Source organism: Sceloporus occidentalis, unplaced genomic scaffold, assembly GCF_023333645.1.
Source record: "Sceloporus occidentalis isolate IW3139 unplaced genomic scaffold, rSceOcc1.0.p SCAF_69, whole genome shotgun sequence".
NCBI classification, from domain to species: Eukaryota; Metazoa; Chordata; class Lepidosauria; order Squamata; family Phrynosomatidae; genus Sceloporus; species Sceloporus occidentalis.
The window spans coordinates 1,843,717-1,858,805 of NW_028317049.1; the positions used below are offsets into that span (position 1 = coordinate 1,843,717).

A 15,089-nucleotide genomic window follows, 5' to 3' on the forward strand; every position below is an offset into this window, starting at 1 on the left:
TATTCTCACACATTGTGAGATAGATTGAAGGAGAATGGCCCAACGTGACCAAAGGAGTTTCCTGGTTCAGGGTGCACAGTGTTGGATCTACCAATATGTAGTCTAGCACATGAACCACTAAACCGTGCATAACTAGGAGAGGGCCTTTCCTAGCATGGTGCCCAGATTTCTTAAATATCTAAGTGCTTCATCATCCAGTGGCTTGTTGTTGTGGTTGTGTTACTCCTTAGAAGTAGATGAAAAGACGCTGAGCCGCATTCTGCTGCAGGATGCCATCCTGGACCTGGATGTGGTGGTGATGTCGATAGCTGGGGCAAATCTTTCCTCCTTGACTTCCTGCTGCATTACCTTTACACACAGGTGAGGCTGCCAACCAGTCAGAAATAATATTTCATCCTGAAAGGCAGGGATGGACCACCTTAGTGGGTTCAGGTGACATAAATGATCCCTGTCTTGTGACTTGCTAGTCATGGCATCCATCCATGTCAAAAAATGTGACATTCTCTCCCCAAATGGGAAGTGTCTGGCTGTTTGCTTTAAGTTTGAAAAACATACTTAGAATCATAGAATCGTAGAGTTGGAAGAGACCTCAAGGGCCATCCAGTCCAACCCCCTGCCATGCAGGAAATCCCAATCAAAGCATCCCCGACAGATGGCCATCCAGCCTCTGCTTAAAGACCTCCAATGAAGGAGACTCCACCAAAATCTCTGAGGGAGTTTATTCCACTGTCGAACAGCCCTTACTGTCAGGAAGTTCCTCCTAATGTTGAGGCAGAATCTCTTTTCCTGGAGCTTGCATCCATTGCTCCGGGTCCTGGTCTCTGGAGCAGCAGAAAACAAGCTTACTCTCTTCTCAATATGATATCTCTTCAAATATTTAAATAGGGCTATCATATCAGCCTTCTCTTCTCCAGGCTAAACATACCCAGCTCCCTAAGTCATTCCTCATAGGGTGTGGTTTCCAGACCCTTCACCATTTTAGTCCTCCTCCTTTAGACTAAAGGTTCTCCAGCTTGTCCACATCCTTCTTGAATTGTGGTGGCCAGATCTGGACACAATATTCCAGGTGGGGCCTGACCAAAGCATGGCATAGAGTGGCACATTGACGTCAGAGACAAAAGGCTATGAAACACTGGCTCTCTCCTATGGAGGTAGGGTTGGGCAGGAAAGAGGAGGGCATGGTGTTGCATAAAGTGATTTTATTCACAGCCCAACAAAGAAACAAATTGTTTCCTCAGTCAAATTGCTTTTGTCGTTTGTTTTTTAAAAAATTATATTAATAAACCCCTTGGAAATGCTTGAGGGCAAGGGAAAGCCCTTCTCCCAAACCCAGTTGCCCTTGCCATCATGTCTTCTTAGGTTGGGACTGTACAAAAAGGAATGGAGGGGGACACTGTGACCTTACCGTCCCCTCCAAAAAGATAGGCCTTCCCATCTCCATCTGTGTCTTGTTTGTGCACATTCAGCTCCAAGGCCAAAACCCAAAAGCAGTTTCCTTCTCAAATATTTACCTGTAGTCAAGCTAAGGCCCCCTCACTCCCTTCTGTCTGCCTCCCTTCCTATCTGTCCCCCCAAATCCCTCCTCCTTATAGCATTAAAACACAAAGGCCTGTTACAGACAGCCAAAATAAAGCTGCTTCGAGTCACAGTGGAGGTATGGTGTTTCAATGATGCATGCGTCCTAAAAGTCCAGAAGTCGCACCAAAGCCACGCTCCAGCCCTAAGGACTGGAGCATGGCTTTGGTGTGGCTTCTGGACTCTTAGGATGCATGCATCATTGAAACACCATACCTCCACTGTGACTCGAAGCAGCTTTATTTTGGCTGTCTGTAACAGGCCAATGTCTTGCTTCTCTCGGTGCTCCATATTCCCTTTTCCCAATGAAGGGATCCTTTGTCTGGCAATCTGCTGCTCCATGTGCCACTCTGCCCTCTGTTTGCACTTGTTGCCTCTGTGCCAAGCCTTCAGTAGGCACTCCGTTTTGAGATCCCCTGCGTGCATGTGTGTGCATGCATGCGCATCATGAACTGTTGTGGGATTTCCCCCGAAATAATGGAAGAGGGGCTTGACAGATTTCAGGCTGCACAGACAGATTGCTGCTGCTCAACCTGAGAAACGGAGATCATCAAATCCACATCTCAGGACCTCACACTCGAAAAACACAATGAAACAAGGGAATGCCACTGAAAATGTGCCATCTTAAAGCTGAGTAACTAAACTTGGGAAGTATTCCACAGGAATGGACAGAAACAAGACCTACTGGGAGCTATTCTGAGGCAAGGTGATCAGATGTCCTAACTGCAAAGGAGGACAAGGCACCGTAAAATGGAAAACATTCAAGAAAAATGGAGAACATTCCCAAATAAAAGCTAAAAACGCTCATAGAAATATAAATGCATGCTTCTTAGGCAAGCTCAGAGTGGAGGACATTTTGGAATTCCCAAAAAGCTTCAAACAGAGAGTTTGCAAGAAGCTTGGGCAGGTAAAGGAAAGAGAGAGAGAGAGGTCACACATTCCCTCTGGAGAAAGAGCAAATAATGCTCATATAATGGACTGACCAATCCAGATTAAAGAGGAAAATAAAATGAGAGCTTGTAAATCTGAGACAGGGAAATGCAAAAGTGAACCAGTTACTTATGATTGAAAGGAAATGGGAAGAAAGGAATAGACAGGGACAGAAAAAGGGACTTCTTCACGTTGATTTTGCATTGGCTGCACATGACCCTTTGATGAGAAGAGTATTGGTGAGAACAGTGGAAATGGAGGAGATGTCCTGGAAAAGGAGAACATCTGGTCACTCTGTCCTGAGGATCAGCAGTAGATGGGAAACCATTTCCATTCCTCATGTGTTATACAACAGCAACAACAAGAAACTCCCCCCCACCCAAAAAAAAGCCCAATACCCCAGGCTACTGAAATCAAGGAAGCTTGGAGTAAAACAGGGCTAGATTTGTTCATAAAAGATCTTTGGTGGTCTGGTACTGAAAACAAATTCCTGACCTGAGCATGTCCTTAAAGGCAGCGGCTACATCTGACTTCTTAAGTCACTTGGCTTTGGTGAGTGGACCTTGCGGTATTGTAGCAGAAAGACAAACAGCTCTTGTAAGCCTAAAATCTGCTCACACCTGGCCTACACTGGGAAGCATAGGAATCTTCCAAGAAGATTTCAGCCCCAGTGTATATACATCTGTTTAGAAACGGCAGCATCACATATTGTAGGGATAGGGAACCAATTCACTTGGGGACGCTGGCGTGCTAGTTACTCTCTTTAATACTACACACTTGTAGCACTTAGATACCATTTTTAGTCACTGCATCGCCCCAAGGAATCCCGGGATTTGGAGTTTAGCAAGGAATTGAGAAATCTCAGTCAAAGAGCTCTAGCACCTCATGCAGCTATGAATCCCAGGATTCTTCATGATGCAGCAGACAGCACTTGAAGCAATGTTGAAGTGCTATAACTTGGACACAGAAGGAGAAAGGGTGAAAATAGGAGGAAGGACTATCAGCAATCTAAGATTGGCAGACAACACCATACTGCTAGTAGAAAACATCACAGAACTGGAATGGCTACTAAGGAAGATCAAAGAAGAAAGTGCAAAGGGAGGCTCACTGCTCAACATAAAGAAAACAAAAATAATGACCACAGAAGATCTACACAACTGCAACCTAGAACACAAGGAAATTGAAATTGAGTTACCATATCTTGGAATAACGATTGATCAGAATAGGGACTGCAGGGCAGCTATGAAAGAACCAGAAGAGTTCCCAAAGAGTAAAGATATACAACTGAGCACAAAAGTTAGAATCACACAAGCCATTATATTCCCTTTTGCCATGTATGGATGCGAGAGCTGGACAGCGAAGAAAGCGGATGAGAAGAGAATCAATTCGTTGGAGACGTGATGCTGGAGAAGAGTGCTGAGGATCCCATAGACAGCCAAAAAGACACACAAATGGTCCTAGAACAGATCGAGCCAGAAAGCCAAGATGAAAAGTCAAGGCTATCATACTTTGGCCACATTATGAGAAGGAATGCCTCATTGGAAAAGACAATATTGCTAGGAAAGGTGGAGGGAAGGAGAAAGAGGAAGGCTACATGTGAGATGGATGAACTCCATTAAGGAGACCATGGGTATACATTTATAGGACCTAAGTAGTAGGGGAGTATAGAGAGTCTGGAAATGTCTCATCCACAGGGTCACCATGAGTTGAGAGTGATTTGAAGGTGGTTAACAAAAACCACACATAACTGTGTAGTACAAGAGAGACCAAAGACAAAGCCTCACCAGTTGCTTTCATCTTATCTGGGCAAATGTAAGTTGAGGACATTCATTTGTGACCTGAGCCAGAGGATAAGGAGTGGTCTTTCACTGGTTGGTAGACGCACAAAAGGAAGAAGAGGAGGTTCTCCCTGGAAGGCTGGGTCAGAATAAATATGGTGGAACTGGGGTGGGGGAGATATTAGGTCAAGGTAGAATATCCTGGTGGCTCTGGAAAATTGTTAGGGAAGTGTCTCAGGATCCATGGTAACATACACTCATTCTTAACAGTACCAACAAGACTTGACAACCATATTGCTGAGTTGTTGCACTTTGGGCAAGCGGCCGACATAGTAGAGGATGGTCAAGGGCTCCAATTCATGAGGGACGCAGCAAGGAGCAGCCGAGGCTTCTGGATTCAGCTTGTTGTACAAAGAAAACACCTGGGAGAAAAGGTTGAAGAAAGAAACAGTGGATAACATCAATTGACCACTCCTCTTACTTGTTGAAACATTTGATCTCTTTAAAATGATTCTGCTGGGTTCCCTGTGTCTGGCTCTTATGCCTTAAGCACTTATGGGACCCCCTTAAACATTTATGAGGTCCCACCTCTCTATTTCCAGGATCAAGCCTACCATTAGGTTAGGGCTGGGCATATTTTTAATTTTGCTAGTTGTTTATGTCACAATTATTAAAATGTCATTCAGTGATATATTCAGTGAATTATGATTTATGGGTAACATTTGTAATCCATCTGAGGAAGCAGACTGAAACCTGCGGAAGCTTATGCTGCCAATTTCTTTCTTTCAGTTAGTCTCCAAGGTACTACAAGGTCTCTCCACATACTGATTCTACAGACTAACACGGCTATATCTTTGCATTAGTACAAAAAAGATTACTAAGGATTCTTTATGGTATGGTATAAGACAAGGTCAATGCAGGGGTGACACCATGAGTTACTGCAGCGGGTGACACTAACCCTAGTGACACTACAAAGGGGAGAAACCATCTTAGGTGTCCCCTTCAGACATTCCTCCCTCCTTAGAAAAAGATAAAGCATCTGAAGCATGATGCACTTCATGGCCACTGGAGGGCATGTGAGGATTGCAGAGCTCTTCTTTACTGACTTTACGGATGGACGGAGGGCCACCTGCAGCTGGACTGGCCTCCCTGAGCGGTCAAGGCCTGAACTGAGTTTTGGACGATGGGCACTCTTAATATCAAGATTAATATCTTTCACTATGGATTGTAATTAAGGAGGGGATGAGGTTCCTCCTTTCAATAGCATCAGGAAAATGTTTAGGTGTTTAGGTCCACAACCCAGCTCAGGCCTTGACTGCTCAGGGAGGCCAGTCCAGCTGCAGGTGGCCCTCCGTCCATCCATCCTCCTTTGCTTCTGCATTCCTCTTCTTTTCTCCAGCATCAGCCCCTTTCACAAAAAGGCTGCATCCGCACTATAGAAATAAGGCACTTTGTCACCGCTTTAATCGCTCAGTGCTATGGAATCCTGGGATTTTACCTTTGGACACTTAGCCTTCTCTGCCAGAGAGCTCTCATGCCACAACAAACTACAAATCCTAGGATTCCATAGGATGGAACCAGGAGAGTTAAAGCGGTTTCAAAATGGATTATTTCTGTAGTGCAGATACAGCCTGAGTCGTCTGTAAAAGGATAGAAGCACCCAAGTCAAATTTTTATCCTTTTAAAATGGTTTTGCTTTTTTAAATATAAGCAGTTTGTTTTTCTGTCTAATCCTTATGTTTAGGTACTTTTTGTGTTCTCACAGCCATCAGGTGCCATCAGGAAACCTTTCTTTAGGATCAGAAATCCTGTTTGGGGTCCCTTCCAATTTGGGGGCCTTTCATCCTCCATTATGGGTTCCCTGAAGGCCTCCAACTGCCAACTGCCAAGCGCTGAGGCAGAGGTGGCCATCTTGTGTTCCGGAAGCCATTTAGTGTTCTGGAGGCCATTTTGTGTTCTGGTGGCTATTTTGTGCTGCTTGTGACTGTGGGGAATAATGTTCCAGAACCTTCTCTGAGGCCTCAGTTGAACAGAGGCTTCTCTTTCTCTCCTGAGGCTCCAGAGAGAGAAGGAGGCCAGGCTCCTTGGGCCAAAAGGAAAACAGTGTGTCCCTTTGTGCTTCTGGCCCTCCATTTTGGGGCGAAGGAAGGAAGGGGCCTGTGGGGTCAGAGGAAGGGAGGCAGGGATGCAGACTCAGGGCCAGTGGGGAGGCTGGGCTTTGGGGGCTGGGAGAGAGAGGTGGGGAAAGAGACCCTCCCTTTCGGCAAGAGCTGGGGAGGGTCCCACCGGTCCTTGCCTCCCGCTTTGAGAAAGGAACCCCCCCTCACCCCCCTGGACTAATTCTTGCCACTCATTCCTAGAATGGCTGGGACTCAGAGGAGTTTCCTAGGCATTGTCACCTTCTGCCCTCCATGGCCATTGGCACTGACCTTTCCCCATTGCCTTCCCTCCCTCAGCCCTGTGGACCTCCTCCTCCTTCGCACTCAGAGCAACCCTTCTCTACGGCTGAGGAGACGGCCTCTGACCCGGGGAAGCATTATAGTCGCTCTCCTTTGGACATGCTCCAGTTTCTCAAAATCCTTTTTGCATTGTGGTGCCCAGAACTGGACAAAATATTCCAGGTAGGGCCTGACCAGAGCAGAAGAAAGTGGCACTATTACTTACGTTCATCTAGACACTATACTTCTATTAATGCAGCCCAAAATCTCTTCTCTGCAAGAATGCCATGGGGAACCTTGTCAAAGACCTTACTGTCATCCTTCGGACAGTGAGGTAGAGAATAGGCTGGCCCAGCTCCATCAGGGCTAGCCTGAAGAAAGAGGCTTCTCCCTCCATAACTGTCACCCTTCAGCCTGTGAGGGAGAGAATAGGCTGGCCCAGCTCCATCAGGGCTAGCCTAAAGATAAAGACTCCCCCCCTCTATAACTGTCATCCTTTAGCCTGTGAGGGAGAGAATAGGCTGGCCCAGCTCCATCAGGGTTAGCCTGAAGAAAGAGGCTCCTCCCCATAACTGTCACCCTTTGGCCTGCGAGGGAGAAAATTAGGCTGGCCCAGCTCCATCAGGGCTAGCCTGAAGAAAGAGGCTCCTCTCTCCATAACTGTCATCCTTCAGCCTGCGAGGGAGAGAATAGGCTGGCCCAGCTCCATCAGGGCTAGCCTGAAGAAAGAAGCTCCTCCCCCATGACTGTCATCCTTTAGCGTGTGAGGGGGTGAATAGGCTGGCCCAGCTCCATCAGGGTTAGCCTGAAGAAAGAGGCTCCTCCCCATAACTGTCACCCTTCGGCCTACGAGGGAGAAAATTAGGCTGGCCCAGCTCCATCAGGGCTAGGCTGAAGAAAGAGGCTCCACCCTCCATAACTGTCATCTTTCGTCCTGCCAGGGAGAAAGTTAGTCTGGCCCAGCTCCATCAGGGCTAGGCTGAAGAAAGAGGCTCCTCCCTCCATAACTGTCATCTTTCGGTCTGCGAGGGAGAGAATTAGTCTGGGCCAGCTCCATCAGGGCTAGGCTGAAGAAAGAGGCTCCTCCCTCCATAACTGTCATCTTTCGGCCTATGAGGAAGAAAATTAGGCTGGACCAGCTCCATCAGCGCGAGGCTGAAAAAAGAGGCTCCTCCCTCCATAACTGTCATCTTTCGGCCTGCGAGGGAGAGAATTAGGCTGGCCCAGCTCCATCAGGGCTAGGCTGAAGAAAGAGGCTCCTCCCTCCATAATTGTCATCTTTTGTCCTGTGAGGGAGAAAATTAGTCTGGCCCAGCTCCATCAGGGCAAGGCTGAAGAAGAAGAGCCCTCCCTCCATTCCATCTGCCTTGGTCCAGGCCTCAGAGGGAGAGAAGAACTGCTGGACCTGATCCCCTCCCCCCCCTCACCATTTCTTCTCCTTTTGTGTCGTGTCTTTTTAGATTGTAAGCCTGAGGGCAGTGAACTGTCTATTATCTCGTCTGTTGTAAGTAGGGTTGCCACTTTCCCGGTTTGGGGCGGGTCTGCACAGTCCCGCCCCGGTTTGCCCTCGCCCCCGGGATTCCCCCCCCCCCCCCGGCGACAGACGCCAGGCAGGGAAAGGAGCCTCGCCTCAGTGAGGCCCGTTCCCTTCTTGGCCTCCTCCGCCGGCGACGGAGGCGCCCAGGCAGGGCCAAAGGGCTTCGCCTCAGCGAAGCCCCTTTCCCCTGCCTTGCCGCCTCCTCTCCCGGCGAGGGAGGCGGCCTGACAGGGCCAAGGGGCCTCGCATCAGCGAGGCCCCCTTTCCCTGCCTTGCCGCCTCCGTTGCCGGCGAGGGAGGCGGCCTGACAGGGCCAAAGGGCCTCGCATCAGCGAGGCCCCCTTTCCCTGCCTTGCCGCCTCCGTTGCCGGCGAGGGAGGCGGCCTGACAGGGCCAAAGGGCCTCGCATCAGCGAGGCCCCCTTTCCCTGCCTTGCCGCCTCCTCCGCCGGCAACGGAGGCGGCCAGGCAGGGGAAAGAGCCTTTCCTCTTCTTTCTCCTCCTCCTTCTGCCTCCTCTCCTCCTCCTCTTCTTCCTTTTCTTCTTGATCTTCTTCCTCCTCCTCTTCTTCTTACTCTCCTCCTCCTCTTCTTCCTCCTCCTCCTCCTTCTCCTCTTTTTCCTCCTCCTCTTCTTCTTCCTCTTCTCCTCCTCCTCCTCTTCCTCCTTCTTCTTCATCTTCTTCCTCCTCCTCTTCTTCTCCACCTCATCCTCTTCTTCCCCTCTTCCTCCCCTTTTTCTTCCTCTACTTCCTCTTCTTCCTCCTCCTCCTTTTCCCCTCTTCCTCCTCCTCTTCTTCATCCTTTTCTTCTTCTCCTCTTCCTCCTCCTCTGCTTCTTCCACTCTTCCTCCTCTTCTTCTGGTTTTTGGCCAGAAAGGGAAGCACATTTCTGCCATCTGTCTAGGAATAATGCCGAATGTCCTCCATTTTGATCATGCCTAAGAAACATGCATTTATATGAAAAATTTTTTAAAAATCATCAATTTTTTGCGTGTCCTCCATTCTAAAAAAATGTGCCCTAGATTTGAAAATTTTGTCCTACATTTGTCCCGGTTTGGAGGTCCTGACTTATGGCAACCCTAGTTGTAAGCCGCCCGGATTCCCAGTGATTGGGCAGCATATAAAGAAATCCTATTATTATTATTATTATTATTATTATTATTATTATTATTACTGAAATCAAGATATATTATATCCACAGCATTCTCTTCATCTACCAAGATCAACTATTGAGATTAGATTTGTCTGTCATGACTTGTTTCTCTAAAACCCATGTTGACTTTTTGTGAATATGGCATTGCCTTCTAGATGTTCACAGAATCCCTGTTTAATGATCTACTCTAGAATCTTTCCATAAAGGAGGTCCTCCTCCTCCTCCTCCTCCTCCTCTGCATGAAAGAGAAATCAAATTCTCATCAGTGATTATGACACAGCATGGAAAAATTAGCATTCCTGCATTTAAAGTCTTTTTTAAATATAATTTTTATTGAATTTTATACAATGCATAATTCTGTATAAATATTTTCTACTTTCTGTTGCAACTTATCTGAATTTAAAGTCTGAGGAGACCTGAATCCTCTTGGTTAACCTTAGCGTAGACCCACTGAACCCATCATTGACTGGTGAGTCAATTCATAAGAGATTGAGTGAGTCTACTCTGATCAGGACTAAGTATGGGATAGGATACAGGCTACAATTTAATCCTGCATGTGGCTAGAACAGGACATTCCCAAGCCAAGATGGCCAGGCAACAGTGTGGAAAATAGGCACTCTCCACTTAGGCAGAGACAATTAAGAATTGTGGCTTCACTGGATGCAGAAGGCTGCCATGGGAATAGGGTATTTCCTTACCATCAACACAAACCTCTGGTGCCCCTCAATGCTGGGGGGAGGGCTGAATACCACAGAAGGGGGGCAACCAGAAAAGAGAGGGCTCCTTTCCTTCCCTACCTGATTGGGGGCCTCCCTGGGGGATGGAGGGCAACTGGTTTGGCCACTGGGAAAATGAGAGGCCATCAGGCCAGACAGCCTGACCCAGCAGAACTCTCTATTCTCCAGTATTGCTCCAGGTGGAATGAGGCTACAACTGCCCATTCACTGACACAGGTCCTCCCATAGAGTTGTGGAAGCCGTCCCGCATGGCCATTCCACGCCTGGTGAGAGTATTGGGTGTGAGGTATTGGAGAAGCATCCTGTTGTGTTTATGTAGCCAGAAGCAAAATGAAGAAATCTTCCTCTGAGGGCCACTGGGGAGGTCAGGAGGTTTCAACAAATGATGCACTCATTTCACATCTAGCTACAGGGACATAACCAGGGCTCTCTCCAATTCCTCATCTCCTAATCCCCCTCTACTCTAAGAAAGCATGGAGTATCTGTTGTGTAGGGGAGCTGCAGTGAATCTATGTTAGCTCCAGGGGGCTTTGTTTGGTGCAGAGGGAGGAAGGGGATGCCCACCTCTGCATCGGCGCAAAGGAGGCATCTGTCACCTGCGTATGTCACCAGAAGGATCCTGATTTCTGTGCCTTTGATTGCTGCAGAGTTTCTTGCCAAGCCAATCCTAACTCTGGTCCCTTTCCTCAGGAACTTCATCTCGGCCTCCTTGTACACGGCTTTGGGCCTCTCTTGCTGGAAGTGACCCAAGTTCAGGGCCACCAGGACCCCTGCCCACCTGATGGCTGACACAGAGGCCAAGCGGAGGGAGCTGGGCTCCAACAGACAGAGGCTGCCCAAGTACAACAGCTCTTGGGTGAGTCACTATCCTATTAGCTTCATCTGTGTCACTGCTGGGCCAATTTATGAAAGGAAGCAAATAAAATACTGTCCGAGTTTGGCAGAGACAGTCCTGGTTAATCCTCTGCCACCCCATTATTTCAGGGGCTTTTAAAATGTCCTGGTTTCTCTCTCCTCCTCCCACTTTCCCTTTTCTTCAGCTCATTTCAATTTCTGCATAAGGAGTGCCAAGGAGTTTCCACCCCATCAACTCAAAAGTGAGGAGAGGATAAGAAAGAAAGGGGCAGGAAGTTGCCCTTGCTACGAGTCTGAGGGAAAAGCAAACTGCTGTGTGCTTCCTTGCTTGTGTGATCTTCCTCATAAACAACTTTGACCGCCTTCACCACTTTTTGGTGTTGCTTGCCCACATGTGTCTTGTTTTTCCCATCTATGAAGTGTTCGGTGATATGGGAGAATGTATCTGAATATAAAGTGGGGGTGGCCCCATGGCCTTCAAACCCACAGTGCTTCTGAGAACTGCTTTTTAAAAATGACATTTGCCTCTGAAATGTGCCAAGAAATGTCTAAATGCACCATAATTCTTTGATGGCTAAATGTACTGTATGTGTTGGGATAGTCAATATCCTAATCCATCATCAATATCCCAGCCATGGCCTAAAGTATATTGTTTATTATATTGCATATTATATTGAAAAGATTTAAGACAAATTGGATTTCAAAGGCAGTAGCTTTTTTCTTGCTAACAGAATTTAAAGTTTATTCCCTGGACTAAATTCTGAGGTGATCAAATAATGGTTGGGATGCATCATGTGCTTCTCCCTCCCCTTTTTATTAGTCATTCTCAGAATGAGGGCTATTTTCTATTACAGGTGACGTTTGCGGATGTGGCGGTATATTTCACTGAGGATGAATGGAAACTGCTGACTAAGAAGCAGAGACTTATGTACAATTATGTGATGATGGAGAATTATGAGAATGTGGCCTCTGTGGGTAAGGAATGTCCTCCGTGTCCTTTGCTCTAGAGCAGCAGAAAGCAAGCTTGCTCCATCCTCAGTATCTCTTCAAATATTTGAACAGGGCTATCATATCCACTCTTAACCTTCTCTTCTCCAGGCTAAACATTCCCAGCTCCCTAAACCACTCCTCATAGGGTTTGATGGTTTCCAGATCCTTCACCATTTTCATTGCTCTCCAGCTTCTCAACATCCCTTTTAAAAATAAAATAATAAAATAAAAATTTTATTTCTATACCGCCCTTCCTATGATCAGGACGGTATACAACCTTATACAATACATACAGTACAAATACGCATACAATAAAAGAAATTACATTAATAAAATTACATTAAAACCAATTCTGGCCAGCTTGCCACTGCTGACAGAGGGGGGGGGGAGACTAACTGGAACCTATATCCGGGAATGCTAACTTGAACAAGAAGGTTTTTAATTCCTTCTTGAACTGGGCCAGGGAGGTAATTGTGCGGAGCTCTATGGGCAGCGAATTCCAGAGGGTCGGGGCCGAGATGGAAAAGGACCTCCTCGATGTAGAGGTTAATCTTGCCCCAGGGACCCTCAGTAGCTGCTGCCCAGATGTTCTGAGTGTGCGGGGCGGAATGTATGGGGAGAGGCGGTCCTCAAGGTATCCTGGACCCAAGCCATTTAGGGCTTTATAGGTAATAACCAACACCTTGTATTGCGCCCGGAAGCGAATAGGCAGCCAGTGTAGCTCTTTAAGCACTGGTGTTATGTGGCTGGCCCTGGATGTACCAGTGACCAGCCTGGCTGCCATATTCTGCACCAATTGTAGCTTCCGGGTATGGTACAAGGGTTGCCCCAAGTAGAGCGCGTTGCAGAAATCCAGTCGAGAGGTTACCAGAGCATGTACAACCGTTTCAAGGTCCCTCTGGCCCAGGTAGGGACGCAGCTGGCGAATCAGCCGAAGCTGATAACAGGTGCTCCTGACCGTCGCATCCACCTGAGATGTAAGGTGGAGCGACGAGTCAAGGAGCACCCCCAGACTGCGTACCGAGTCCTTCACGGGAAGCGTGATCCCTTTCAGGACAGGTGGAACCACCGCCATCCCCGGGCCAGGAGAACCTATCACGAGCACCTCCGTTTTCTCTGGATTCAGACTGAGTCGGTTTTCTCTCATCCAGCCCATTACTGACTCCAGACAGGCCACAAGAGGAGAGATGCCATCCCCAGTCACTGCATCAGTCGGAGACATAGAGAAAACTATTTGGGTGTCATCAGCGTACTGATAACCCCGCGCCCCATGTCTCCGGATGATCTCTCCCAGCTGTTTCATGTAAATGTTAAAAAGCATGGGAGACAGAATGGCTCCTTGAGGGACCCCAGATATAAGGGCCCTCTTATCAGAGCACACGTCTCCCAGCTGCACCATCTGGAACCTCCCAGAGAGGTAGGACCGGAACCACTGGAGCGCAGTTCCCCCGATTCCCACCTCTGCCAGGCGCTCCAGAAGGATACCATGGTCTATGGTATCGAAAGCCGCTGAGATGTCCAAGAGCACCAACAAGGACACGCTTCCCCTGTCAATGCCCAGACGGAGATCATCGACCAAGGCGACCATGGCCATCTCAACCCCGTAACCCGCCCGAAAGCCGGTTTGAAATGGGTCCAGATAATCCGTTTCCTCCAAGATCGATTGAAGCTGGATTGCAACCGCCCTCTCGATCACCTTCCCCAAAAATGGCAGTAGCGAGACTGGCCGATAATTATTATGCATCAGGGGGTCGAAGGAGGGCTTTTTTAACAGCGGTTTTACAATGGCCAATTTTAAGCTGGATGGAAATTGCCAATCCCTCAAAGATGTGTTTATAATCCGGTGTAACAGCGAAGTTACCACCGGTCCCCCCTGAGCCTCTAGCCATGAGGGACAGGGATCGAGAGAGCAGGTAGTCTTCTGAACACTTCTAAGGATCTTGTCCACATCATCGGTACTAACCAACTCAAACTGATCCAGTTTAATAGAGTCCACGGAGGCTCTGGATGCCTCTTCTCTAGGTTCTGCGCTAATGCCGGCGTTAAGACCTTCGCTTATCCGAGAGGTTTTATCCGCGAAGAAGTTGTTAAATTGGTCACAGCAGGCCTTATAAGGTGCAAGAATCTGGTTCGGGGCAGGAGGGAGCTGAGTTAGCTCCCTGACTACCCTGAACAACTCTGCTGGACGCGACTCCGCGGACGTGACACGAGCACCATAGAACAAGTTCTTAGCTGCTCGTATCGCCTCTCCATAGTCCTCCAAAAGGCAGTCTAGGAGAGCCTTGTCGGCTAAGCGTAGGTGTTTCTGCCAGCGATGCTCTAGTCATCGCAGAACCCGCTTCCTCGCCCGGAGATCTTCCGTGTACCAGGGCTTACGTTTGGAAGCAGGCCTGAGAGGGCGCTTGGGAGCGATACTGTGTATAGCCCTAGAGAGACCGGTATCCCAGATACCAGTCAAGGCATCAACAGAATCGCCGTCATTTCCAACCATGTTCTCCTCTAGGGCTTCCTGGAACCTTTTGGGTTCTATCAGCCTTCGAGGGTGGACCATTCTAATAGGTCCACCACCCCCGGAGGGGATCTGGGTAGAAGCCTTGATTTTCGCCTCCACCAGGAAGTGATCTGTCCATGACAGGGCGGAAATATTAGTTATTTCCGCCCACGGATTTTCCGCATCCATACAAAAGACCAAATCAAGCGTATTACCCGCACAATGCGTTGGGCCCGAGACCAATTGGGACAGGCCCATGGCCGCCATGGTATCCATGAATTCCCGAGCCGCACCGGATGGAACATAGTTGGCTGCGAAGGTGATGTTGAAATCACCCAGGACAAGTAGCCTGGGTGTTTCCAGCATCAGCTCCGAGACCAACTGTGTCAGCTCGTTAAGGGAGTCTGTTAGCGCACGGGGTGGCCGATACACCAACAAAATCCCTAGACTATCCCTGGCCTTTAGGGTCAAGTAGAATAATAGAATCATAGAATCATAGAATCGTAGAGTTGGAAGAGACCACTAGGACCATCCAGTCCAACCCCCTGCCATGCAGGAAATCCAATTCAAAGCATCCCTGACAGATGGCCATCCAGCCTCTGTTTA

The 15,089-nt window shown here is 48.2% G+C and overlaps 1 protein-coding gene across 1 annotated transcript in view; it reads left to right on the top strand.

Annotated features, from left to right (window-relative positions):
- Positions 1–267: 267 nt before the first annotated feature.
- LOC149286392 (uncharacterized) overlaps positions 268–15,089 on the top strand; it is a 31,319-nt gene continuing 16,497 nt past the window's right edge. The window contains exons 1-3 of the mRNA XM_089494187.1: positions 268–360; positions 10,838–11,003; positions 11,857–11,977. Of these exons, the coding sequence (XP_089350313.1) occupies positions 10,929–11,003; positions 11,857–11,977 (196 nt within the window). The 5' untranslated portion in view covers positions 268–360; positions 10,838–10,928. The remainder of the gene's footprint in view (positions 361–10,837; positions 11,004–11,856; positions 11,978–15,089) is intronic.